Here is a 24,833-nt window from a genome sequence, read left to right on the forward strand (position 1 = left end):
TTAACGTTTATAACCTAAAAAATTTTTTTAAATGTCATTTTTGTTTTTAATACACCTACTAGATCTTTAGTATTAATTTTTTGAAGTAAAAAGGAAATTTTTATTTTATATTTCTTTATTATTCAATAGTAATTGTTAATTAATTTCATAGAAAAGAATTATGTTGAAATTTAAGTTTAAATTCACCTTAATAATTAATTTTATTTTGAATAACAATAACAAATAAAATTTCGTTAGATGTCGCTGGCGAAATTTTACATAAACTTAAAACTAACCTAAAAGAGTTTATTTTAAACATTTTATTCCATAAAGATAGTTATCCAAAGCTAAATATTTATATAAAACAAAGTGTTTATTTTCCAACAATTTCTTCAACTGCAAAATTAGTTTCAAGGAAGAAACAGTTAATACCAACAAAAACCCTAAATTTGACATTGACAGGTATTTATTAATTTAAGAGGTTATTATTTTAAATAAAAATCATTTAAATTATAATAAGATAAATTTATTTAAAGCTAAAACAAATTATATGGAAATAAATAAAAAGAAATATATAACTTTTTAAAAATACTTTATCTTACAGCTATAAACAACACGTTTTCAATACGTAAAATACGCTTAACATTTTTTTTTAAGGACCGTTTCACTTTTAAGAACAAAAATTAATAAGTACATACAACGTCCATCTAACCACGATAAAACTCTACAAAATTCTAACGATTTTCTTGCTTGCAATTAAATTAATCTTGATTTTTGAGATGGTTCAAAATCTGTTCAGACACAACATTCGTAGCTTTTGCCGCATTTGGAATTAAAAACTTATCCATATCGGTAATATGGAGTTGTTCCCCATCCAACACTCCGTATTTAAACGTTATTAATTCAGGGTGTCGTTTTTTTGCTGTTATCTTTACGATAGATGATAAAGGCCTTTTTACGATGATCTCGGCGATTCCTTTTTTATCGTAAATTTCTCTTAAAACCACCAAATGTCTATCGGTCACCATCAAATGACTTTTATACATAAACCCGTTTAATTTCACCTCTTGACAAGGAAAATGTTCGATGACATCCGGATTTTTTAACCAACTTTGTATCGGAACCAATTCCCTTTCTTCATCTTGGACGTTATTAACATCGGCGAAATTATCAACTTCACCATCAATACTAAAAACAGGCGCAACATTTCGATATCGTTTCCCCATTTTATCATTACTCGAAACGTGACGTTCTTGTACGGGGCTGTTGTTCGGGTTAACAATGTAATCAAATAATTTTCCTTTAACTTCAGCCGATTTCGATTTCATCGCTGCTGAAATCTTCCCAAAGAGATCGTTGGATTGGCTGTTAGTTGTCGATTTTGAATTGTTCGAACAATCGAGAGATGATTTCGATGAACCATCCCCGTTTAAACCGCCTACATCGCAAACAATGCATTGAGAAGAATTATGATCTTGCAAAAACTCATTCAAATTATCGCAAAAATAATTATGAACAGCCATATAACCTCCTGTTAATAACGAAACGTATTGGGTGTGCTTTTGGAGGAATGAAGCAACAACCATGTGAGTGTATTGATCTTCTTCGTTACGTCCGGAACCCAAAAAACATAAATGCTCACCACCTAGAAATTAATTATTACATTCATTATAATGTGAGTAGCTTAGGATCAAAATCAAAAGCGGCCAAATCCACAATTTGTCATTTTGCAATTCTAGATGGCTCTCTGCATGTTTCTCTTTCTCATTTGTGTCAAAACAGATCATATCCAATGGAAATTGTTGCCTAAATTTTGATCTGAATTGTAAAATCGGCCAAATCCATTGCCGTTTGTGCATCAAAAGCATCTGCGCATGCGTTAAAGCATTTATGATAATGTATTCGGCAGCGGTTGATGATACCTCCTTAAGTATCTTATAGAAACGCCGAATTCTTGTTCATTGCAGTTATTATATTGTGTAATATGGAAATTAGCATTGAAAAAGAAACTGATAAACTACGGAAACGCCAAATACGATCAACATCGTGGAAAAGAAACCGTGATAAAATAATGAGGTGTATATTGGCCGCAAATTTTAGATGCTTACATGTGGGCACAATACAAAGTTCTTCAGATGCTCAACAATCAGTAAAGAACTTATTTTGGATTAACATAGGCGATACTATATGCAGAACCCCCGAAAAATTAAAACAAAAAAAAAGATTCTTTTATACTAAAACATATTGAGATGAATTTAACCAGACGAAGAAGATCAGTCGATAACAGCAAGACAGAAAAATTATTTTCCCATGTCTGCCAATATTTCTTAAAGTTCTGGGTATTACTAAACACAGGGCAGAAGGAGTGGCACGACGTTACTTCCTTGAGGGTAAGATTCCACAAGAAACGAGGGGCGGTGATAGAACATGTGGCTTAACCCGAATGTTTCCAGTTCTTTGTTTAGTGTTAGTTCTAGTTTTACACTAGCACTATCACTAGAACTGACACAAGACCTTGAACTAGTTCTAGGTATAGTGTTAGTTCTAGTTTTACACTTGCACTGTCACTAGAACTAACATTAGAACTAGAATCATTTGGGTTTAGCCGATGCGAATGATCCTAGTTCTAGGTATAGTGTTAGTTCTACATTGTAGCAGTGCTAGTACGATTTTCCTGTCCTGCTGTTATCGACTGGTCTTCTTCTTTAATTTATTGTTGTATATTTGAACTGGTCTTCAAATATACCACAATGTAGCGGTATATAGAAGTAGAAAGTTTTGGGTTTAACCCGAATGTTTCTAGTTCTAGGTCTCGTGTTAGTTCTAGTTTTAATTGTTATTCACCGCTAGATTTTAGTATATTTGAAGACCAGCTCAAATATACAATAATAAATTGACGAAGAAAACCAGTCGATAACAGCAGGACATGAAAATAGTTTTCCCTAACTTTTTTGATTTTGGATAAAGGAAAAAACCACAAAGCATGTCTGCCGTCCAAAATTTCTTAAAGTTTTGGGTAGATATTACTAAATACAGGGTAGGAGTGGCACGACGTTACTTCCTTGATTCCACAAGAAAAGAGGGACGGTGATAGAAAGAGTACTAAATTTACTTCAAAATGCGCTGCCATAAAAGCATTTATTAGGCAATTCAAATGCACAGAATCCCATTACTAATAGATCCAAGATCATCATGCAAGATCCCGTCTTTAGTGTTAAGCAATGCTATTTCCGTAAGGTTTTTGTAACTTTTTTTATTATTGGGTTGGAACACCACAAACGAACAGTGTGTTCTAAATGTCTTGAATTAGAAGAAAAATTAAAGATAGAAACCGACAAAACTAAAAAGACTGCATTTTTAATGGAAAAAAGGATCTATAAGCTTCTTGCGAAGGCTTTTTTAGCCTGTTGAAGGAAAAATAGACGGATTATTCACTATAAGCTTTGACTGTCAAAAAAGTTTCGCTATTCTAAGACTTCCTGACAACATCGTTCGCTTCGCTACTCTCTGGATTGGCCATAACGCATTAAAAACTGTCCTATTGATATACATCGAATGTTTGTAAACAGCTTCGGTATTTTGATTTACTTCTGTTTATAATATTTGTAATTAAACATGGATTAGAAAGGGTTGAATTGGGCTAAAACTAATTGATAAATAGACTTACTGAATGTAAAGTTATTATTTTGTATTGTGGTTACTTCCCAGTGGATGGAGGGGGTCGGGGATTACTGTATATGTCTTTATGTCCCATCCAGAGAGAAGCAAAGCGAACGATGTTGCCAGATCGTTGTTTCCTGATCAGACGACATACTACAGCCGGCAGTTTTATTTATATAACTTTCCTATTGTCAAATAGTTGTCTAAGGTAGTTCCAAGGATCCTTTAAAAGGGAACACTCTTTTATACACCTGGTGAGAACATCAGTTACCAAAAGGATCTAATGAAATAGCGTCTTGTATTTATCACCGACATATCGATTTTACAGCAATTTCTCTACTACGATGCGTTGCAGATGACTGTGGAGGCCAACAGAAATTCGATTCTTATGTTAATGCGTCTTCAACTCTTGAAAAAATAGAATGCAATAGAGTGTTTGCATAGATAGAAAAAGTCGTCAGAAAGAAGGAGGTACTTTCTCAACCAGAGGAATTTTACACAATTTTGCAAAGCTATGGCCAGGTATTTCACTTGGGAGGTGAAGTTCGTGATCTTGATTGGGGAAGTGAAGTTAATGCTATTATGAAGCCACCAGGATAGTGGCAGGGGTTGGGTTGGGTGTAAACAAAGCAAATCCTGATATGATGATATGATATGATGTTGATAAGCTTTTAAAAAAACATTATGACGATAATTGGCAGCAGATCGATTCCTTTGAGTTTTACAAAAACATCATTGTTTCCCAAATAGCTTCTAGAAACGAACCGGGCGAGGAAGAGTTTACTGTAGAAAAGAATATTCTTTGTGAAAAGACCCCAGAAGAAACTGAAACAAGAATTTAGTAGATCCTTCAATGCGTTGAGCAATGTATTTCTGTTTTATCCTTTAAGTTAAAGTTCTCTGTTATAATTTTGGTTAAATACAACTTATTTTGTATAATTGAGGTGTTATTGAACACAAATAAGTGTCAAAAACGGCCAAATTTCAAGTTAAATTCAAAATTTTGAGAAAAATGCTTGAAATATTTCATTTTGACTCATATAATGATGATCTTAAATATTAAGCAGTGAATAATAAGATGTTATTTTTGCTACTACTTCATATGCTTTCCTGAAAAAAGGTGTTTTTTGCCGCTTTTGATATTAATGTAAAAGGGTTTTTACCCGCGTTTGATTTAACTGCTAAAGCTTGTTTTTGGGCACTTAAAAGTCCTTGAACAGCGGTAGCAAAGGCACTTGGCTCCTGCAGCATTAAATTACAATCCAAATGAAACGCCGTTGGTAAATGTCCCGCGTTATACTGTTCAACAGGTCTACAATCGACCAAAAAAAATCTCACAGCATCCACATTCCCCGTCTCCATATTAACATTTTCGATTAACTCCCTCACTGAAACCGGTAAACACAAAGCTTGGGAAATAGCCGCATTATCGCCTTCTTTTCCCCCATACAAAGTTTGCATCAAATCGGTTTTAAAACTACTCGGCGTTTTCATTGCGTAATACTGCGCCAACGAGCAAAAATCGCTGACATCTTCAGCCTCAAGAGCAGCCGGCATATTAGTTAGATTAGTCACGATGTTTTCGCGACTTTCATTTTTCATTGAAATGATTTGATCCCGAGCATTAACAACCATAATGAGCGACAAAAAAAAGATGAAAAACGGATCGGATTGTTGGAAATAAAAGTCCCACATGTTGATAACAACGCTTAAGGTGCAAGTGCTCGCAAATAACGATTGAAACCACGACAAACAGTACATATCGGGAGTTATTCGTTTCGTATCTAAAAAACTGCACAATTCGGGGTCGTGGTATAACAGTAAAAGGCGTAAAATGTGAAATGCGTTGCCGTTTTTTTGGCAACTTTGAGGAACGTAAGCGTCGTGTATCGCCTCGAATAAGTTGTAAGTAGTGGATCGTTGCACTTTTAAGGTTAATAATGGTAATAAGAGCTCTAAGAAGCCGTTATTTTTCTCGTATTTCATGTTACGAGATTTGCAGTAAAACGTTAAGATCGATTCTAAATCGGAAACTACTGAAAGCTTGTCATCTTCTTCATTTCCAAGTTTTGACACGAAATTTACGCAATCTTCACGCAAAACCGCTTGATTTTGGAGATCAAAAACTTCGTTGAAATGAATTAATTGGTTACCTTTATCACGAATATCTAAGCATATCTAAAATTTATATAAATATGATTTTTTTTTTTAAGGTTAGAGTGATTACTCACCTGCCAGATATCCGCTCTTAAATGATCAGGTAACGGCTTTCCCTTGCAAATACAATAAATATCTGTAGCGGAACATTCCTCTAATAAAGCCGTTTCCAATTCGGTAATCCTAAAGATTAAAAAGTAATTTGATTTTTAATTCCGATTTTTAAGAGTAACTTACCAAACGGTATCTTCGTCGCATGCCATCTTTTACATGTTATCTTTGTTCCAATTTCGGTATTTATTTTAGATTTAGATTAAAACGTGTCACGAATTTGCACAATTGACAAACAGCTGATTCTTTGAAACGACGTTTTGGTTCTTTGACAGATAAAGTGGAAAAAGTTTGACCAACTTAATTTTAAAAAAATATTATTTATTAACTAATTAATGAATTATAATAAAAAAAATTAAAATGCAACGCTTAATTTGTATTAAAAAATTAATTTTTTTATGATTCACTTTTAATCGTAATTAAAAATTAAATTAATTCAAAATAAAACTGTTTGTAGCACTGCTTTTACGAATCGCTTTTATTTCTAAATTAATTTTTAATAAATACGAATTTTTATTTAATTAAGTTTTGACGCGCGTATTTTTGATTGAAATTTTATTTTAATCATCAAAGTCATTTTGAACTTGTGTCAATAATTTTTCAAAAAAAAACCCATTTTCAACAACATGTCGCCATATTAGCTTCGCAAACTCGCCGTCATCAACGATTCTAACCTCTTCTTCTACGAACGAAAATTTCATATAATCCGCGACCGGTTTATCATTAAATGCCGAATTAGTAAACTCGAAGTGAAATTATGACCTCGTCGGGTACGGAAACGGGGACGTCCTTGCCGAAATGGCAAATAGCGGCGATCGCGTTGGGTGCCACCGGCGCTTTGGGGTTAGGTTATTGGTACTTCAAGTCATCTGGTAAATCTAAAGGGGTGCTAAAAGGTAGTGACAAGGCGATATCGATAGACGATGTCAAAGAAGAGCCGATAACAGTACAACAACCTTCGACCCCATTAGAAGAAGCGCAAGAGTTCAAAAACCAAGGTAACGCTTACTTTAAAAAAGGTAAATACGATGAGGCTATTAAATGTTATAACAAGGCGATTGAAACATGTCCCGAAGAAAATAAAGCCGATCTAGCAACGTTTTATCAAAACAGAGCGGCGGCTTACGAGCAATTAAAAAAATGGACCGCCGTTATTGTCGATTGTACAACAGCGTTAGATTACAACCAGAAATACGAGAAAGCATTGAATCGCCGAGCAAGAGCTTATGAAGTTTTAAAAGATTGGGAAAGTTGTTTAGATGATATTACAGCGGTGTGTTTAATGCAAAACTTTCAAGATCAAAAACCTCTTTTGATGGCCGATCGTGTTTTAAAAGAATTAGGAAAAATACATGCTGCAAAAGCCTTTAGCGTAAGAAAACCAAAATTGGCTTCACACCAATTCATCAAAACTTATTTCGCCTCATTTCCAAACGACCCCGTTTACAAAAAATTATTAGAAACCGAACCTCCAATAGGCGAAGGTGAAGTACAAGGATTTTTAAGAGCAAAAATTGCTTTTGCCACAGAGAAATACGACGACATCATCCAAGCGTGTACCGAGGAAATTGCAAACAGCGAATCTGAATCACAATTTTACGTCGAAGCGTTATCACTTAGAGCTACTTTTAATATTTTATCCGGATCTCACAACGAGGCATTAATCGATTTAAAAACAATCATAGAAACGGATGGCATCGAAGTGGGAATTAAAGTAAATTCGTTAATAAAAAGGGGATCTTTATATTTACAATTGGATAATATGGAGCAATGTACTAAAGATTTTAGTTTGGCCGCCGAGTTAGGACCGGATATTTCCGATATTTACCATCACCGTGGTCAAGTTTATTTACTTTCGGATCAAACGGATTTGGCGAGATCTGATTTCGAGAAAGCTGTGAAATTGAATCCTGATTTTCCGATTGCGGTGGTGCAAAAATGTTATGCAAATTATCGTTATGCTTTAGCGACTCAAAACGCGGCTTTATTGGTGGAGACTTTGGAGGGATTCCGAAAGGCTACCGAGCGTTTCCCGAGTTGTTCGGAAGCTTTCGTTCTTTATGGTCAAGTTTTAGCCGAACGAGGCGATTTTGATAACGCGGAAAAATTGTATTTGAAAGCGCAAGATGTTGAACCGAAAAATGCAACGATTTTGGTTCACCGAGGAGTTTTACAACTGCAATGGAAAGGAAATGTCGAACAATCAATTGAGTTGATGAAAAAAGCTATAGAAGTAGATGAAAAATGCGAATTTGCTTATGAAACTTTAGGAACTGTCGAAGTACAAAGGTATTTTATTTAATCAATTAATATTTTATTAATAAAACGATTGTTTTATTTCATATTTTAGAGGTAATTTGGTGATAGCAATAGAATATTTTGGTAAAGCTATAGAATTAGCAAGAACTGAAATGGAATTAACCCATTTGTTCTCTTTGAGAGATGCAGCGGTGTCCCAACTCAAAGTCTCAACGAAACTGGGGATTGGCCCCCAAGGTTTAAAGTCCACGTAAAGAGTTATAGCACACTGCCACTTAACAAAAAAATATATATAAACATTTATTTTGTGTCTGTTATGTTTTTTTTAAAGACTTGTGAAAATTTGTATTGTTTTCAAATATAGTTCATTTTTTTTGTTAAACTTTTTTCCTATTAAATAAAACCCCGTAATTGCATTTATTAAAACAAAATTATATTATTTATAAAAAAAGAATGTGTTTTATTATATTAATCATTATTAAAATTAAATCTGAAAGTATTATTAAGTATTATTACAAAATTTAAATTTGATTTTTTTACAAAAACCGCTTTAATACTGGGAACAACTTTCTAGACTTGATCATTCATATTATTATAACATTTTACTTCAATTTAGGGTTGTTACTACAGCGATTTTATTCCAAGTAAATTTCTAACCTATTTTTGTCAATTTTGACAGATTAATCTGTCAATTTTGACAGATTAATCTGTCAATTTTGACATCTTAAACTGTCAATTATTCAAATTATTTTTTTTTACATAATTTTTCGGAAAAAGCTGAGTAAAAAACTAGTTTTGGTGCTGACTATCTTAACGATAACGGCCTTAAGACCGCAAGAGATTCATCATCGATTTTCACCACCTTTACGATTACGAATTTATTATTTATTTTCATACAAATCCTTTGTTCTTGTTTTGCTGGGGTTTACAACGAACATTTATAAAAATCCGCGGGAGCCGAAATAAACATTTTTATGTATTTAGATTCGATTGGCGGGATTCTATTGGTGCAAGAAAAGTTTTTAGCGGCGATAAGTTCCCATAATTTAGAATAAACCTTTAATTTAGGAGTGATTTTGGTGGTTGCGAGCAACGCAACCATTGCAATTATAACAAGTTTTTTCTTAAAAACTTTAAATTCGATCTTAAAAATAAAATAAAACCCCGTAATTGTACTTATTAAAACAAAATTATATTTATTCATAAAAAAAGAATGTGTTTTATTATATTAATCGTTATTAAAATTAAATCTAAACGTATTATTAGATGGCACAAAATTTAAATTTGATTTTTTCACAAAAACCGATTTAGTACTTGGAACAACTTTTGAAACTTTTACTTTAGCAACCGCCGAGGCATTCTTTTTATCTTCCTCAAGCATTTTTGTCCTATAATCGCCAAAAGCCATCCTCATCACTTGCCGTTTCTTCACCAAAGGGGCCGTTTTACTCATCAACGTGTTTAATGTTTTTGTATGATCCTGTACTTGTTTGGGGTTAAGTTTTCCTAACCTCAAACCGGACTGTAATTGTTGAATACACCAATACAATTCCAATTCAAATTGTTGAGCCGCTTCCGGGGAAATTTCTACATTAGCGGTGTTTGGTGGAGCACTCGCTAAATTTTTTGGTTTTTTCGGGGCCATTTCAAAACTTTTTTGTAGGTTATGTCAATTAATTCATATGAAGTTGTTACAAAGCGAAATTTTTTTAAATTAATATATTTATTGATTTAATAAAACTTAATATTAATTTTTGGTTTTAATATTAATTTAAAATCAAATTTCCTAAATAAAATTATCATAATTCTAATAATCAATGTTTCATTGAAGTGAAGTTTGCATCAATTCACCATTCGGCTCTTGGATCAAATTCCAGTTCGTTTCACAAAATTCGTTTAAATCGCTTAAAAAATGGCAAAATTAGTAACGGGGGCACCAGCTCTAGTCAGTAGTAAGTACCACGCCACCAATTTAATCATTTATAATAATTATTAAAGATTATACACCTTATTACATAACATAACCTAACTTTTAATTGTCACTTAAAATTTTTTCTTTTTTAATAAATAGAACTTATGGCTCAAGCACAACCTAAATTCGCAACGTTTCTTAAATACGCCAGTGTTGAATTAGCCCCACCGAGTCCTGGTGATATCCCAGCTATTCGTCAAGGAATCGCCAAAATTATTCGTGGTGCAAAAGATGGCAAATGGAAGCAAACCCCGGTTAGGGAGGCTTGGTTGAATACTCTTGTTACTGTCGAAGTTTTATGTTGGTTTTATGTAGGTGAATGTATTGGAAAACGTCATCTTGTAGGCTACGATGTTTAAGTGAATATTTTTGAAGGGTTATAAAAGAATATTTCGATTAGTGGTTATGTAATAATAAATATCGATTATAAAATATTAATTGTTTTATTTCTTAATTGTTTATTTATTAAAATAATTAAAATTACAAATTTACTTAAGCATTTTAGTTGAGCGCAACGTCATTAGATGGCGTTTTTTAGATGCAATTTTTTTTTAAATTAATTTCAACGTGATTTAGGCGTTATTTTTAAAATTATATATAATACATTAAGGGTTATACAAGTTAGTTTTACTAAATTTATATTAATTTTTAAGGATAAGTTTATTTTAAACTCGTATCGCTAGATGGTGCTGTTTTTGACGTTTAATTTTGAGGTTTTGTTGTGGTGTTTCAACTGGGATGTAAAGATAATATATCACAACTAGTTTAAATGTTAACGTTACCGGGCGTAACGTAAAATCGTGTACAATGGGTAAAATATCTTGGTCGGAATTATTTCCGACGAATGTCAGTTTCGTAATATTCGCCTCCTATATCTTGCTGTTTTCCATTCAAGGTAAGTGTTTTGATTAATCATTTTTGATCATTCCACGTTCTTGTTGTTTGCAGGGGTTATAGTAACCTCTTCGCAAAGTGGTAATAAATACAATTACGACGTTACAACCGTTGTACTTTTAACGGAATTCGTAAAGTTAATTGCTTCATCAATTTTGTATTGTAAAGAGTAAGTTTTGAGGGAAACCTTTTTGTTTTGATAAATATTTTTATTATTTTAGTAATAATATTCGTTCTCTTTTCCTCGAAGTATGTGAACATTGGAAATTATTGGCTTTGTATCTTATCCCAGCGTTTTTATATTCACTTTATAATAATTTAGCTTTCCATAATTTAACTCAATTTGATCCAACCACTTATAACATTCTACTCCAATTTAGGGTTGTTATTACAGCGATTTTATTCCAAGTAAGTTTCTAACCTATTTTTGTCAATTTTGACAGATTAATCTGTCAATTTTGACAGTTTAAACTGTCAATTATTCAAATTATTTTTTTTTAGATAATTTTTCGGAAAAAGCTGAGTAAAAAGCAGTGGTTATCTTTACTTCTTTTAACTTTAGGTTGTATTATTAAACAAATTAGTTTTGGTGCTGATTATCTTAACGATAGCGGCCTTAAGACGGCGACAAATTCATCATCGATTTTCACCACCTTTGCGATTTCTAGTTTATTATTTATTTTCATACAAATCCTTTGTTCTTGTTTTGCTGGGGTTTACAACGAACATTTATTAAAATCCGCGGGAGCCGATGTAAACATTTTTATACAGAACGTTTTTATGTATTTAGATTCTATTTTGTGTAACGCCGGGATTCTATTGGTGCAAGGAAAGTTTTTAGCGGCGATAAGTTCCCATAATTTAGAACAAACCCTTAATTTAGGAGTGATTTTGGTGGTTGCGAACAACGCAACCGTTGGAATTATAACAAGTTTTTTCTTAAAAACTTTAAATTCGATCTTAAAAGTGTTCGCAAGTTCTTTGGAGTTAGTATTAGTTGCAATTTTTACTTTCGTTTTTTTAAACGTGCCAATTTATTTAAATACGGTTATCTCGATTATAACTATTTTAATTGCGGTTTATTTGTATTCTCAAAATCCGGTGAGTAATGCACCGGTTAATAAGCGGGTTACTAAGCATGATGATGAAGATAAGTTATTGGAGGTGTAATTTATTTTTTTTATTAGCCAAATTAATTTAAGTACTTATTAAGAAGTATTTTTTTATGTAGATAAATATGTGATATTGTTTTTGAGTATTTACAAGAAGTATTTGACTTTATCTGTATCTACACAACGTTAATTAAGTTACAACAATAAACTTTTTGTTGTTTTATCGATTCGTTTCAATTGAAACCGATCCAATTAACATTCCCGAACTATTTTACGATAAAGAAAAGGAAAATTTAGGTTTTAAACGTTCACATTGGCTAAGAATTAGATTTATCAAGAGGTGGTAAAAGTGGGTCTTAAAGCAGAAAATTTATTTATTGGGGAACATCTGTTACTGAGGGAGCTAATGATAAAATTAAACATCCCTTTAGGTGAACCACCTGCGTTCTTCCGTTTTCATCTCCCGAGGGATTCGATTCCTTTTCGATCTCTTTTTATTCTTATTCGGGGAAATAACTCAAAAAGTTATTTATTTAATCACTTAAATGCGTGTTACGAAGTTGTTATCTAATCGGGGAGCAGATTATTTTGTTAAAATCAAATAAATGCATTTTTTTTTCGAAAAAAATTTTATTTCATCACAAAAAATAAATAAATTCAATAACAACATTTAATTTAAGCATCTAGGACGTGATTAAGATAAGCAATGTAGCAAATAGCTAATCTGAGGATTTCAATTTTTGATAATTTCTTATCGGGTGGTAAAGTTGGTAACAATTTTCTCAGCTCCGAAAACGCAACGTTAAAAGCTTCGACTCGGATTCTTTCCCTTGTTGCGTGAGCTGTTCTATATTTTTGAGTGGCACGACGTCTCCTGCGGCGCTCTTCCCTCGAAAGCGTACTCATCTCAGAGTTTCGATCTCTATCAAACATCAAATAAGTATTTACAACCTTGAATCGAATCGTTTATAAAGTTCTTTTTACCGTCGTTTTTGTTGAACTAAATTTCCACAAGAAGTAATCGTTTGCAGGACCTCCCTGTTTTCGGACATATTCATAGCATGTTTCATCAGTTTTTTATGACTCTTCCTTTAGGGTTGCGATTCTAAAATAAATCGAAAAAGAATTTATGGCTCATCTTATTAAATAATTCAAACCTACATTTACATTTTTACCGATTTTTATTTATTTATTTTTATCATAAAAATGTCTTATTATTGCAAGTAAGTCTAAATCGAATTATTTTCGTGTTAAGTTAATTCGATGATCAATCGTTCATAATTCGATGGTGCTAACTAAGGCCACGTGTCCGACGTGTTTCCCTTGGTGGTACGTTCGAGCATGGTCCCCTTGGGATTCGAAACGAGATCGAATGGGATGAGAACGTGTTAGAAACGGCAATTCTTTATCCCACCCGTCACGGAAAATTGCAAATTGTATTGTAAATACGCGTTTTTGTAAACACAACCCTCCAATAATATAAAAAAATCATTTTTTACATTGTAAGACTATTCAAATTAAGATAAACGTCAAATTTGATGTTAACATTTTCATTCTAATGTAATTTCACGTTTATATTCGCTTTAAAGGTTAATATCTAAACTAAAATCATTATTATACATGATTATTGTCTCAAATTAATTAATATTAATCATCAAAATTAGAGTGAATTTTACTTGAAATGCAATATACAAAAATATATTACTTACTTTGTTCCACATAAAATGCAACATGTCTGAATGTTTCTTGTTCTAGGTCAAAGTTGATTCTAGTAACAATAAATAGCGGTAGTTAACATAAGATATCACTATGTTGCATATTTGTATTAAACTAGAACTAGAAACATTCGGGTTTAGCCGTGCGTCTTCAGATGCACGATACTTTCTAATTCTAGGTCTAGTGCTAGTTCTAGTTTTACACTAGCACTATCACTAGAACTAACACAAAACCTAGAACTAGAATCATCCTGGTTTAGCCGTCTTTAGACACGTGGGGCTAAATCCGAATGTTCGGACACAAGGCCGAGAAATATAAACATTCAGATGTAGCTGCACGTCTCTCAAGATGGCTAAACTCGAATGATTCTAGTTCTAGGTCTTGTGTTAGTTCTAGTGATAGTGCTAGTGTAAAACTAGAACTAACACTAGACTTAGAACAGAAACATTCGGGTTTAGCCGTTCCTCTTAAGACGGCCGAAAACTCAGTGTTATCATAAGGACGTCACTATTAAGCTATGTTGCATTTTATGTAGGACCGTGCAAGTGCCTAATAGTTTCGTAACTATGGTTAGTGCATTCATATATTGCTATTATAGTTATATAAAATTCCCGGTATATGATTTCTAATCATTTTTAACATTCATGTCAAATTTGACGTTTAGCTGTCATAAGCGACATTTTTTTTGGATCTATTTTTGATGCTCATAATAAAATTTCTTATTTTAGTTTCAACGTTTCACTTTTTACACATTTATTTATTACATTTCCTCATTTGACGTCCAATTGCCAAATTACGTCTAGAAAACAATTTTTAATTAGAATTTTTTTTCTATTATTCTCAACGTCAAATTTTTAGGGTTTTTGTTGGTATTAGTTAGGGTTTGTATAAAATTTATATAGTTTTTCAAATTATTTTTGGTAAAGTTTTCATTTTATTTTAAATATTTGTATAATATAAATATAAAAACCAAAAACTGAATTTTTTTTAAATAACGATGTTTTGAGACGAATTAATTTCAAAACATAATGTAACAAAATTCCCTGTTTATCTCACCAACTGTACAACAATTTGACAGGTAGTACAAAAAGAAAAGAAACTGCATCTATTTTCTAACTTAATTACTAAATTTACAATCTAAAATATCAATTTGATTAAATTCAACTGTAAATATTGATGTTTGTCTTGATTTTTCGCGCCAAATTAAACAAAATAAATAAATTTTTAAATTATTTTTGGGTTTGTGATGACTTTTGTTACATAAACGGAAGTATGTTAATAGACGTTGTTTTTCTTCCTTTATCGAATTATTTCGAATCGTTCCGAATGTATCAGATTAATCCCTACTTTAAAAAGTCGATTAGGTTCATCTATATTCGGATTTCTTCTTATTTTCGACAAAATTAAGCTGTTAAAGTTGATTATTTGAGATGGGTTCTTTGAAGGACATCGAAAAAAGGTTATCATGGTAAAGGAACCTCAATTTGTACTTCACGTTCAGAAATCAGTGATAAATTTAATTTTAGTACTCTGTAAAGTGTATTTAAATATTTAAAAAGATACCAAATTTATAATAGTTTGTACCTCCTTCAAGAATTTTTACCAGAACAAACTCATTTTCAAGATATTTAATAATACAGGTTTTCCAGAGTTATTTTCACATTATTATTAACAAGATATTAATAATATTATCTTGGTTTAGATTATTTTAGATATTATTTAGTGCATATTTTAACATTTATTTCATTAAATGTCATTGCGTGGTCATTATTCCTAATTTTTTTTTGATCTTAATTAATTGAAAATATTATTAGCCCAATTATTTAGGTTTGGTTATACGCTCATAATCAATGTGGCACATAAATGTTTATTTATCAAATTCACACACTTTTAAATAAATTAAAAAAAAATTAATTGTATTGAATGTTTTTGGGCTAAACTATATTAGATATTTTGACCGTATTCTAACCTCAAAATCAAAAAAGAACATTCAAGCTGTCAAGTGTAATTCGAAAGGTGTGAAATTCATAAAGTTATTAATAATAAAGAAATAATAACGAAGAATGAGAAAAATGGATATCGCATCGTAACTATAAGGTAAAAACAAACTAAAACAAATATTTACTGTGTTTTTAGACGGAAAATCTTTCTTTTTTTGGTCAATTTGACAGATGATGCAATTTTTAAGATTGTTTAAATACCACACCCATTGATTATATTTGTTGAGACAAAATTTTAATTCAAAAATATCCAAAAAGTTGTTGAAATATCTTGATTTATTAATTACTCGTTTTAGGGACTTTGAAAATTGATATAAGCGCCATCTCAGTGTCGAAAATTACATTACAAAATGCATTGTCAAAAAATTAAGAAAAATCTATTTTATTGATATTATTAACGAATTGCATAACAATATTAAGTTTTTAAAAAGTTTTGAGACATCAACACCTTTTTTATTGCATATTTTCAATAATAATGATAAGTATCATTTTGATTGAAGTCGATAAAACAGTATTCTAATTATGTCATTTAATGACGTTTAAATCAAAAAAATTATTTATTACTTATAAAAAAAACTTTTTTTGTTATAATTTGGATTATTAAAGTATGTTCCGGCGCCTCCACCAAATAAATATAAAAACTCACCATAAAAATCAGTTTATTTCTTCTATTTGACCACTATAACAACACAATATTACCACCGTCGACAACCGTTCTGAACGATTTCAATCGTATAACGGGGAGAGATTTGCCGGGAATAGGATCTCTTGCAAAGGGGATGGTCCACAGCATCCCTACGAACGCCAATGGTATTTTAGGGATGATGTTGGACCGCCCCAAAATCAATAAGTCCATTGTGAAGAGGTGTTACTCCACAAGAAGTTGTAGGCGGTGCTACATTTATAATTATGATAATGAATTTTGTTAATAAAATTTTGTCCTATTTCTTTGAAAATCGATTTAAAACTTGGTACAATAAGTGTTAGGTAGTCATGGTAAAATCCATGGTTTCCATGCAACAACCCGTCCAGTTGACGGATGGTTTCGCGTTTATTTTCAATCTTAATTCCGATTTCGCGACGATTTCGTAAAAATACCATTTTTTTTGTTTAAAAAAGAAATTAAATCAAAATTTGTAAAGATGTCGATGAATTTTACAGCGTATCAAGTAAGTTTTTTATATTAAATTTTCTTTCTTAAGGTGAACACAAAAAATCTTGATTTATAAAAGGTTTCGATTTGGTGGGAAATCGATTTCTTTAAATATCTAAAAATAACGGTTTGGAGTGAATGGGTAAAGTTTTAAATAAGGCGTTGATAAAATCGTTTACAGTTTAAAGTCGTAAATCAAAAGATTTTTTTGTTTATTTCAGATATAGTTCAGATAATCAAAATCTTTTGTATATTCAAGGTAATTTTTTTTAATTAATAAAAATTAGTGTCACTTAATCCAGAAATTTTAAAATATACTATATTATGAGTATATTTTTTAATTCAGCACTTCACCAATCCTTTCCTTTAATTTAAGAACCCCCAAATACAAATTTCTGTCAACTACCAAGTTTCCAATCAATCAACAAAAAAAGGAAACGTCAACCCGCCCTCATTTAAATGTTGATCATTTCCCCATTATTAAACTGTCCCTGATATTAAACCGCAGATGTACATTTAAAAAAACACCCCTTCAATGCACAAAACATTTTAACATTCAACCCCTTTTATTTCTATTTTCTTATTTTACATTTTTTTCCTTAATTAATCATTATTTTAGTATCCCATATGTTACACTTGTTACTTTTTACCCCAATTTGCGAAGAGCTTTTGAGCTATTAATCCAGTATTTACACAAAACAATTTTTTAACGCCCTCAAACCGTCTGTTCGATTCTATCTCACCCCCTCTAATACACAAGTGTCTCTATGTTTCATTGAAGGGGCTTAAACTATTCGGAGTGGACACCTGTTCTCGTCCCTAGGGTAAATCGGGGGCTACAAATCATAACCGTGTAATACTTTTAACACCATCCGGACAGTTAACAAGCCGAGTTACTGGTTCCCCCGATAAAGGGTCGTTTTAGTCGCGTGCACAATTAGTCGAATACTTTCGAATAGGGACTTTCCAATGGGGCGAAGCATCTTCATTTAAATTATCTGGTGGGATACATTTCCAAAGAGTTTCAATTTGTTTGATTGAGTGTAATAGGTTATTTGAAATGTCAGTTTGACATTTACGCAGTGCCATCTAAGAATCATTAATATTAACTAAAAATGAAATTAATTATCTAATTATTATTGTTTTAGTTTAAAATTTTATATTTTATTAAATTAAATTGACGAATTGAAAAGAATTTTCAAAAACTATAGTTTAAATCATTTAATATTGACAAAAGAAATAAGTTTAATTTTCGCTTGCTTTTTGACATTTGCACTGTGCCATCTAACGATAAGAATCATTAATATTAACTAAATAAGTTTAAATTAATTAACAAATTATTATTATTCCTGCTTTAAATTCATTATTTATTAACTTAAATTGACGAATTAAAAAGAATTAAAAAAAAATATAGTTTAAATCATTAAAATTGAAAAAAAAAAATTAAGTGTCGTTTTTTTGAAATTTGTACAGTGCCATCTATGAGACGTTAATATTAATTAGTTTAAACTTATTTAAACTAAATATCAATTTTTATTATGTTTCTTATTCCAGGTTAAAATTTATTATCTTAATTGACGAATTAAAACGGATTTTGAAAAATTTTATTGTACATAATTAATATTGAAAAAGAAATTGAGTTTAATTTTCGCTTTTTTGACATTTGTACAGTGCCATCTAAGAATAATTAATATTAACTAAATAAGTTTAAATTAATTATCAAGTTTTTATTATTCCAACTTCAAATTAATTATTTATTAACTAAAATTGAGGAATTAATCGACGAATTTTCAAACATATTTTAAACCATTAACATTGAAAAAAAATTAAGATAAATTTTTTATTTTTTGACATTTACGTCATAGTATAAATGTCATGTTAACTGTCAAAATTATTTTGATTTAATATTCGTTAATTAACAATTTAAAGCGAGTACTAATTAAAAATGATTTTTCAAGTTTTATTAGCAATTTAATTTATCCTAGCGTATAAATATCATAGTTAATTTATGTAAAGCTTTTAAAGAATGTCATTAAAATTGATTGCGAAACATTTACGATAGCGTTTTAGCTTATATAAATTTCTTGGATATTATTTGTCCGTGACCCGCAAATAGTAATTTAACCAATAAAGCACGCGGCACCATCACAACACGACAATAGGACTAAAAAGCGGTACCCGTCGCCCCCTTGTCTCGTCGTCAACGATCGACGTCCGCTTCCGCACCCTTTTTTTCCAGTTCGACGAAGAATACAAAGCGTCTAGGTTAAGAAACTGGGAAATTCCGCGTTGGCATCCAGAGCGTCCTTGCGGCCATAAAGGAAAAACTAGAGTCGTTTCGAACGAGAAGGGACATCTTTTACCCGGAGTGCCAAGGTCTTACACAAGCCCTTGGGGTAATTTTGTCGGTACATGGGATTTACCGAAAAAAATTTCAAGAGAATTAGGTATTAATTTGTTTATAAACGTTATCGTAAGTGATACCGATGTCTTTTTAAGCGTTTCGTTTAAGCGCACCTCCTTTGGATAAAATTCAAAAGTGGAGAAAACATTGTGAAAGATCTCACTGCCCACCTCCCCCAATTCCTGAGATAACATCGCGTTCGAAAAAGAGCAAAGAAACCGAAGCTAAATTAGAGGCGTTGAAGAGACAAAAAGCTTTAGAAGAGAAAAAGAGGCAGCGAGAAGCAGCTTTAGGTGTTAAACAAGAACCAGTTAAAGAGGAGGTTCCAAAAAGTGAGGAAAAACGAGATATTAAAACATGCCCTTGCCACCCAGCGGAAGAAAAGGTTGAGGTTTTGGTTGTCACAGATGGGGAAATAGTTGAGGAAGCTCCCCCAGAAATTGAGGTAATAATTAACAATGTTTTAAAGTTTTATTATTTTGATTTTTTTTCAGCACACCCTTTGCCCTATCCACGATGTTCCTTAAAACATTTTATAAACGGGATTTATTAAAATTATGAATAAAATTATTAAATAAAGCACATTTATGTTTCTTTAATTTATTTTTATTTTATTAATTTTAAATTTTTTAATTAGGAAATGGATACAGTTTTTGAAAGCAATTCACCTCGTATAAATAAACATAAATACATCCCAGGACAATTAACAGATTTTAAATATCGGCACCCAAGTCACCAAGAATTAGTGTTAGAAATCTTCGATGAACACATCAAGGAAAACCCAGCTAAAGGTTATCCGAAGTACAGAGAAGATTTTTTATCACCCCCGATTGATAAACCTATTAATAGTAAACAGGCTGTTGATGAATTTATGAAAGAAATGTCTCGTATTAATAAAACAGAAAGAATTAATGAAACTGCTTCAAAAGAAAAACTAAAAAAGATATCACCTTATTTAGCAGCGGCTAAAAACTTTGTTTTTGCTAAAAAGCTTCATAAAGAAAACTTGGAACATAAACCTTTACCTGATACAGTAACAGATGCAATGTATAGGAAGGCCCAAATGATGGGGGGAGAACCGGGGTTAATGCTAAAAGATGGGAATTTTGCGACTGGAGTCGGTTGGAAAGGTTATCCAGGTTATGGAGCAACTCGTTGCACAAAATTAAAAGTGTATCGCCCAAAAACTTGCGAAAATTTCCCCCAAAATAAACGACCAAACACAGCAAACAGTTTCGATAAAAAATGGAGATTTATTCGCCGCCAAAAAGTGACTCCAATCGAACTAGCAATCTGTTGGGATATGACCCCAATTAATCCCCATGATGAACCTAAACGCACAGTTCACATTGATGGGTCAAATGGGTCGCAAGCCCCCGCAATTTTTACATCGGTACATACCCCAAAAGAAAACATCGAAATAATTCAAAACAAAGATTGTAATTGTTCGCAAAATCTAAATTTTAAAACACTTCAACGTAACGAACGTCCGAAAACTGTTTATGATTTTCGGAGACACAAAAGTACCCCGGATTTAAAATCAACGTCGACTTTTTCATGTTCTTCTTCTTGTCCGAGTTGTTTGAGGATGAAAGAACTTCGTCCAAATGGAAGATTATGCGTCGCTTGCGAATTAAAAAATATTAAACCAAATCATACTAAGAAAACGGAATTTAAAATGGCATTCAAAGCGGGCGTTCCGAACAACAATAAAATTAACGTAAGTGTGACTAATAAAGAAAAGAAATTAAAAATTTTCCAAGTAAAACGACCACCGGATCCATATAAAAAAACCGGTTATACAATAACCAGCTTAGCGCCACCTTTTTCTTTCCAGACTGGCAAACGTCACGAGTATCCCGACCATTGGAGGCTCGCCTCCGTTTACCAACACTCGTACAAACCGGTACACGCGAGGAAGAGATCGTTGCTCGCTACAGTTTTTCTTTAAACTTTTCTTTTATGGCATTAATTTACTGTACTCGACAAAAAACGAACTCTTTTTCACGTGATCCCAAACTTTCGCACTATAAACCAACCAATTCTTTTCGGATAATTGAACATGGGTTAAAGGATATTTTGTTGAACTCATTAAACCAGCTCTTAATTTACTTATTAATTCTTCTAGTGGTGGGTGTCCTTTAAAAATTCCTTCTGAAAAAGAAAAGAAAAATTTAAGGTTAAGTTAATTTAATTAATTATGGTATAATTCAATAATTATCATGTCGTTTATCAATCGAATAGAAAGACTGCCTTTCAAAACTATACTTTGTCCACGACTACTAGTGACATTGATTCCATAAATTTAAAATTTTTGAATAAAGTTTAAACGTCAATGTGACACAAATTCAATGTTACCAACTGTAACCAACTTCACAACTATTTGTCAAAATTAAATGTCAATTTTATGAAACGTAAACTATAAAAGTCTTTAATTTTGCTAAACTAGCGAAAAAGCCAATAAAAAAATGTATAACATCTCCATTTGTAGGTTAGGTATTGACCGGTTCAATATGAGAGCATGGCTTGTGACGTCACAAAACGTGACGTCACATCAAAACTTCAAAGTAATTTTTCGGTATGTTCTACACATTTCCGTACTTTCTTTTTACTTTTAACGTGTTTTTTGGGTGATTTCACATTGATTAAAAAAAGAAATCGTCGATTTTTAAGCCACATGATGATTCTTGAATTTTTCCTTAATTATTATTATCAAGAGAGGGCGCTACCAAAGTTATTAATTAAAAATAGTTTAATAAAATTTACCCGTTTTTTCGTTATATTCAGGCAATAAAAACAAATTAATAGGTGCCTCTGAACTTTCTGCGCACAAAGTATTCATAATCCTTCCATTTCCAATCCCCAAACCCGATTCCAAATGCATTTTAGTGGTGCTAAAGACGTTTTTGTAGACCTAAAACATCCTTAATTATTTTTATTTAATTTTAAATCGATTTATTATTACCTTTTGCATCTGTTTAAATCTCGCAGGAGTAAAATCCTCCATTTGAGCCTTGTTTTGAAGCAAAACCAAATGTGGAAAATAATCAACAAAATCTTCATCCGGATTTGAAATTGTCGGTTTTAACATTTCAGCTGTTTGTAAAAATCTAATCGAATAAAATATAAATTGTTAATCATCCCAGTTCGTTTTAATATTTATTACCTAATAAAGTTAGTATCAAAAAACCAATCGTTAACAGCGACCAAAACATGACAAACGCTCATTAAAAAAGCCGTTAATTGAAGCCCTTGAATTTCCCCGCTATTTTCAAGGGGCGAAAACTCGCTAATAACATTCGCACGTTTACTCTCGCAACGCATTAACTCATCGAGGATCGAACAAGATAGAACCGGCTGACAATCGAGTAAAATCATTCGATTTTTTGTTATGAAAATATCGATTCCAGACGTTGTGTGCAAATTTCCATCGACATGTTCGATTTGTTGTTGATGAAAAATAGCTTTAAAATTATCTTTTTGCTCATTAAACGGTTTAAATCCGCTTTGAAAAGCTTCATTGAGGATTTTAATGTTACTCTCTAAATTGTCTTCATCTTTACTTTTAGGAGTTTGAAATATAAACTGTTTAAATTCTTCGCAAACGGCGTCCGAAGTTAATAAATTTAAAATTGTCGATTTTCCCACTCCTTGTTTACCAATGAACCCGACGACTAAAAAATCGTTGTTTTCTAGGAGATAATCTTGAATGTTTTCTGATAATAAATTCCCATCTTCAAGTAATTTTATGCTTTTCGACATTGATTTTATTATCGTGTGGGACGCATCTAAAGGAGGAAACAGTAAATTAATAAATTTTAATTAATTATTGTTATTAAATACGTTCGTGCGAAGTATTAGTGACAATGGTTATTTGCGAGGGATCACTTTTTGCGTCATCTTTTTGTTTAGGAGAGGCTGAGCGCTCTTCGGCACGTTCAGGCGCTTTTAATAGAAGCGTAGGTTGCTTTATACTTTTAGGTTTGGCTTCTCCTTTATCGGAATCTTTCGAAAAATCTTTATCCGGCTTGTAAATGTTTTTACTGTTGAAACATCGACTACCGAAGGCATTATTTTCCGATTGCTACAAAATTAAATCGTTAATCATTAAATTTATTCATTAAAAAAACTTACTCTGTGATTGGGATAACGCTTTTTATTATAAAATTTTCCTCTTTCGTTGGAATCACTCATATTGAAAAAATATTAATGTTAACATAACCTAAGAAAGTTTAAGTTGACACTGACATCTGTCAAAATAGGGGCAACCTAAATATTTTCTCTTTTAACTCTTTTTTTTTTAATTATTTGCTTATAAAAATTAGTTGAAATGTGTAATAGAAACAAAATTAATTGATTTAAGTTTTAAAATATAAATTATTTATATATAAAACAAAATTATTAAAAAAAATTTAGGGAATTTTATTCGATTTGTTTTGGCACCTCTGACCACGTGCTTTTTATTAAAAATATTAAAAAAAAATCAATTTAAAATAATCCTTTATAATGGAAATAGATATTTCTCATTGTACTAACCGAGAACAGTAAGAAAAATTAAAATTAAAGCCGTTTTTAATGACGTGCGGCTAAACCCAAGTGATTCAAGTTCTAGGTATAGTGTTAGTTCTACATAGTAACAATGCTAGTATAAAACTAGAACTAACACTAGACCTAGAACTAGAAAGTTTCGGGTTTAGCCGTGCGTCTTCAGCAAGTGATATGAAATTCCCGGAATAACAGAGATAATCTGGGTAGATAAATAAAAACGTTGTGTGAAAAGTTGGTAATATTGTGTTGGTGATACAATAGATGTGATAATGAATGATGGAATGTATTATTGATGGAACCTATTAGTATTAGTACTGATAGGATACATTTAGACGATGATAATGAATTTCAGATTAAAATGATTTAAGATGTAAAAAATTAGCAAAAATCTTGTGAAAAGTAAAGTTGGTTGCATATATTTTATTTGTCAAATTAAACTTCAAATAATTTTTTTTTATTTAAATCTATTTTATGAGATATAACTTAAATCCCGACTAGTCTTGACCCAACAGCATCTAAAGCTGCATTTATCGTTTTATCAAGATAATCTTTAGCTTTAAAGGGTAAATCGACGACATCATTAACCTTTTTATCAAGACCATCGAAACCATATACCAAAGCTTTTGCAATTCCACGATGTTGCTCACCATCGTTTCCATATTTTTCATGTTCCTCAATCGTATCAACGTTGGTTTTAAATTTAAGAAGTCAGCAGCTTTCTTTTGAGCCCTGTTATGTATTGAAACAATTTTACTTATACAATGTTCATGTTCTAAAACTGCCTGTTCTCGACTGCATTATTTAAAATTTGGGTAATAACTTTTAGACTAAAAGGACTTAATTGTAATTTTGTAATTTTTTCAATAGT

The 24,833-nt window shown here is 31.6% G+C and overlaps 8 protein-coding genes across 12 annotated transcripts; 4 read left to right on the forward strand and 4 right to left on the reverse strand.

The window, feature by feature from the left end:
- Positions 1 to 489: 489 nt before the first annotated feature.
- On the reverse strand, positions 490 to 6,172 carry LOC111425017 (TBC1 domain family member 23). The gene is made up of 4 exons (XM_023058768.2): positions 6,034 to 6,172; positions 5,871 to 5,979; positions 4,803 to 5,817; positions 490 to 1,624 (listed from the first exon to the last, which is right to left on the reverse strand). Exons 1-4 carry the CDS (start codon positions 6,057 to 6,059, stop codon positions 741 to 743), a joined length of 2,034 nt encoding a protein of 677 aa, XP_022914536.2. The 5' UTR covers positions 6,060 to 6,172; the 3' UTR covers positions 490 to 740.
- Positions 6,173 to 6,474: 302 nt separating this feature from the next.
- LOC111425029 (translocase of outer membrane 70) lies at positions 6,475 to 8,548 on the forward strand. Its single transcript, XM_023058781.2, has 2 exons — positions 6,475 to 8,196; positions 8,258 to 8,548. The coding sequence occupies exons 1-2, from the start codon at positions 6,665 to 6,667 to the stop codon at positions 8,418 to 8,420; spliced, it is 1,695 nt and encodes a 564-aa protein (XP_022914549.2). The 5' UTR covers positions 6,475 to 6,664; the 3' UTR covers positions 8,421 to 8,548.
- A 788-nt stretch (positions 8,549 to 9,336) lies between these two features.
- On the reverse strand, positions 9,337 to 9,840 carry LOC111425000 (UPF0488 protein CG14286). Its single transcript, XM_023058745.2, has one exon. The coding sequence runs from the start codon at positions 9,809 to 9,811 to the stop codon at positions 9,395 to 9,397; it is 417 nt and encodes a 138-aa protein (XP_022914513.2). The 5' UTR covers positions 9,812 to 9,840; the 3' UTR covers positions 9,337 to 9,394.
- A 155-nt stretch (positions 9,841 to 9,995) lies between these two features.
- LOC111425001 (ATP synthase, subunit G) lies at positions 9,996 to 10,572 on the forward strand. The gene is made up of 2 exons (XM_023058746.2): positions 9,996 to 10,118; positions 10,238 to 10,572. The coding sequence occupies exons 1-2, from the start codon at positions 10,079 to 10,081 to the stop codon at positions 10,495 to 10,497; spliced, it is 300 nt and encodes a 99-aa protein (XP_022914514.1). The 5' UTR covers positions 9,996 to 10,078; the 3' UTR covers positions 10,498 to 10,572.
- Positions 10,573 to 10,834: 262 nt separating this feature from the next.
- Positions 10,835 to 12,367, forward strand: LOC111424999 (UDP-galactose transporter senju). The gene is made up of 4 exons (XM_023058744.2): positions 10,835 to 11,033; positions 11,087 to 11,201; positions 11,254 to 11,440; positions 11,534 to 12,367. Exons 1-4 carry the CDS (start codon positions 10,946 to 10,948, stop codon positions 12,200 to 12,202), a joined length of 1,059 nt encoding a protein of 352 aa, XP_022914512.1. The 5' UTR covers positions 10,835 to 10,945; the 3' UTR covers positions 12,203 to 12,367.
- A 394-nt stretch (positions 12,368 to 12,761) lies between these two features.
- LOC139431928 (helix-loop-helix protein 1-like) lies at positions 12,762 to 16,583 on the reverse strand. 4 transcript variants are annotated; one of them, XM_071200218.1, is made up of 3 exons: positions 16,507 to 16,583; positions 13,129 to 13,249; positions 12,762 to 13,066 (listed from the first exon to the last, which is right to left on the reverse strand). In XM_071200218.1, the coding sequence occupies exons 2-3, from the start codon at positions 13,212 to 13,214 to the stop codon at positions 12,820 to 12,822; spliced, it is 333 nt and encodes a 110-aa protein (XP_071056319.1). In that variant the 5' UTR covers positions 13,215 to 13,249; positions 16,507 to 16,583; the 3' UTR covers positions 12,762 to 12,819. The 4 variants fall into 4 exon arrangements, with proteins under 4 accessions (XP_071056319.1, XP_071056322.1, XP_071056321.1 ...); XM_071200221.1 differs by lacking the exon at positions 16,507 to 16,583 and adding an exon at positions 13,854 to 14,034; XM_071200220.1 differs by lacking the exon at positions 16,507 to 16,583 and adding an exon at positions 13,312 to 13,683.
- Positions 16,584 to 16,864: 281 nt separating this feature from the next.
- LOC111424996 (uncharacterized) lies at positions 16,865 to 22,558 on the forward strand. 2 transcript variants are annotated; one of them, XM_023058742.2, is made up of 5 exons: positions 16,996 to 17,029; positions 17,235 to 17,272; positions 19,253 to 19,460; positions 19,513 to 19,862; positions 20,055 to 22,558. In XM_023058742.2, the coding sequence occupies exon 5, from the start codon at positions 20,058 to 20,060 to the stop codon at positions 21,366 to 21,368; it is 1,311 nt and encodes a 436-aa protein (XP_022914510.2). In that variant the 5' UTR covers positions 16,996 to 17,029; positions 17,235 to 17,272; positions 19,253 to 19,460; positions 19,513 to 19,862; positions 20,055 to 20,057; the 3' UTR covers positions 21,369 to 22,558. The 2 variants fall into 2 exon arrangements, with proteins under 2 accessions (XP_022914509.2, XP_022914510.2); XM_023058741.2 differs by lacking the exon at positions 17,235 to 17,272 and having other exon boundaries at positions 16,865 to 17,029.
- On the reverse strand, positions 20,839 to 23,691 carry LOC111424997 (nonsense-mediated mRNA decay factor SMG9). Its single transcript, XM_023058743.2, has 6 exons — positions 23,552 to 23,691; positions 23,261 to 23,501; positions 22,584 to 23,205; positions 22,383 to 22,527; positions 22,184 to 22,331; positions 20,839 to 21,571 (listed from the first exon to the last, which is right to left on the reverse strand). The coding sequence occupies exons 1-6, from the start codon at positions 23,609 to 23,611 to the stop codon at positions 21,378 to 21,380; spliced, it is 1,410 nt and encodes a 469-aa protein (XP_022914511.2). The 5' UTR covers positions 23,612 to 23,691; the 3' UTR covers positions 20,839 to 21,377.
- Positions 23,692 to 24,833: the final 1,142 nt, after the last annotated feature.

Source organism: Onthophagus taurus, chromosome 11, assembly GCF_036711975.1.
Source record: "Onthophagus taurus isolate NC chromosome 11, IU_Otau_3.0, whole genome shotgun sequence".
NCBI lineage: Eukaryota > Metazoa > Arthropoda > Insecta > Coleoptera > Scarabaeidae > Onthophagus > Onthophagus taurus.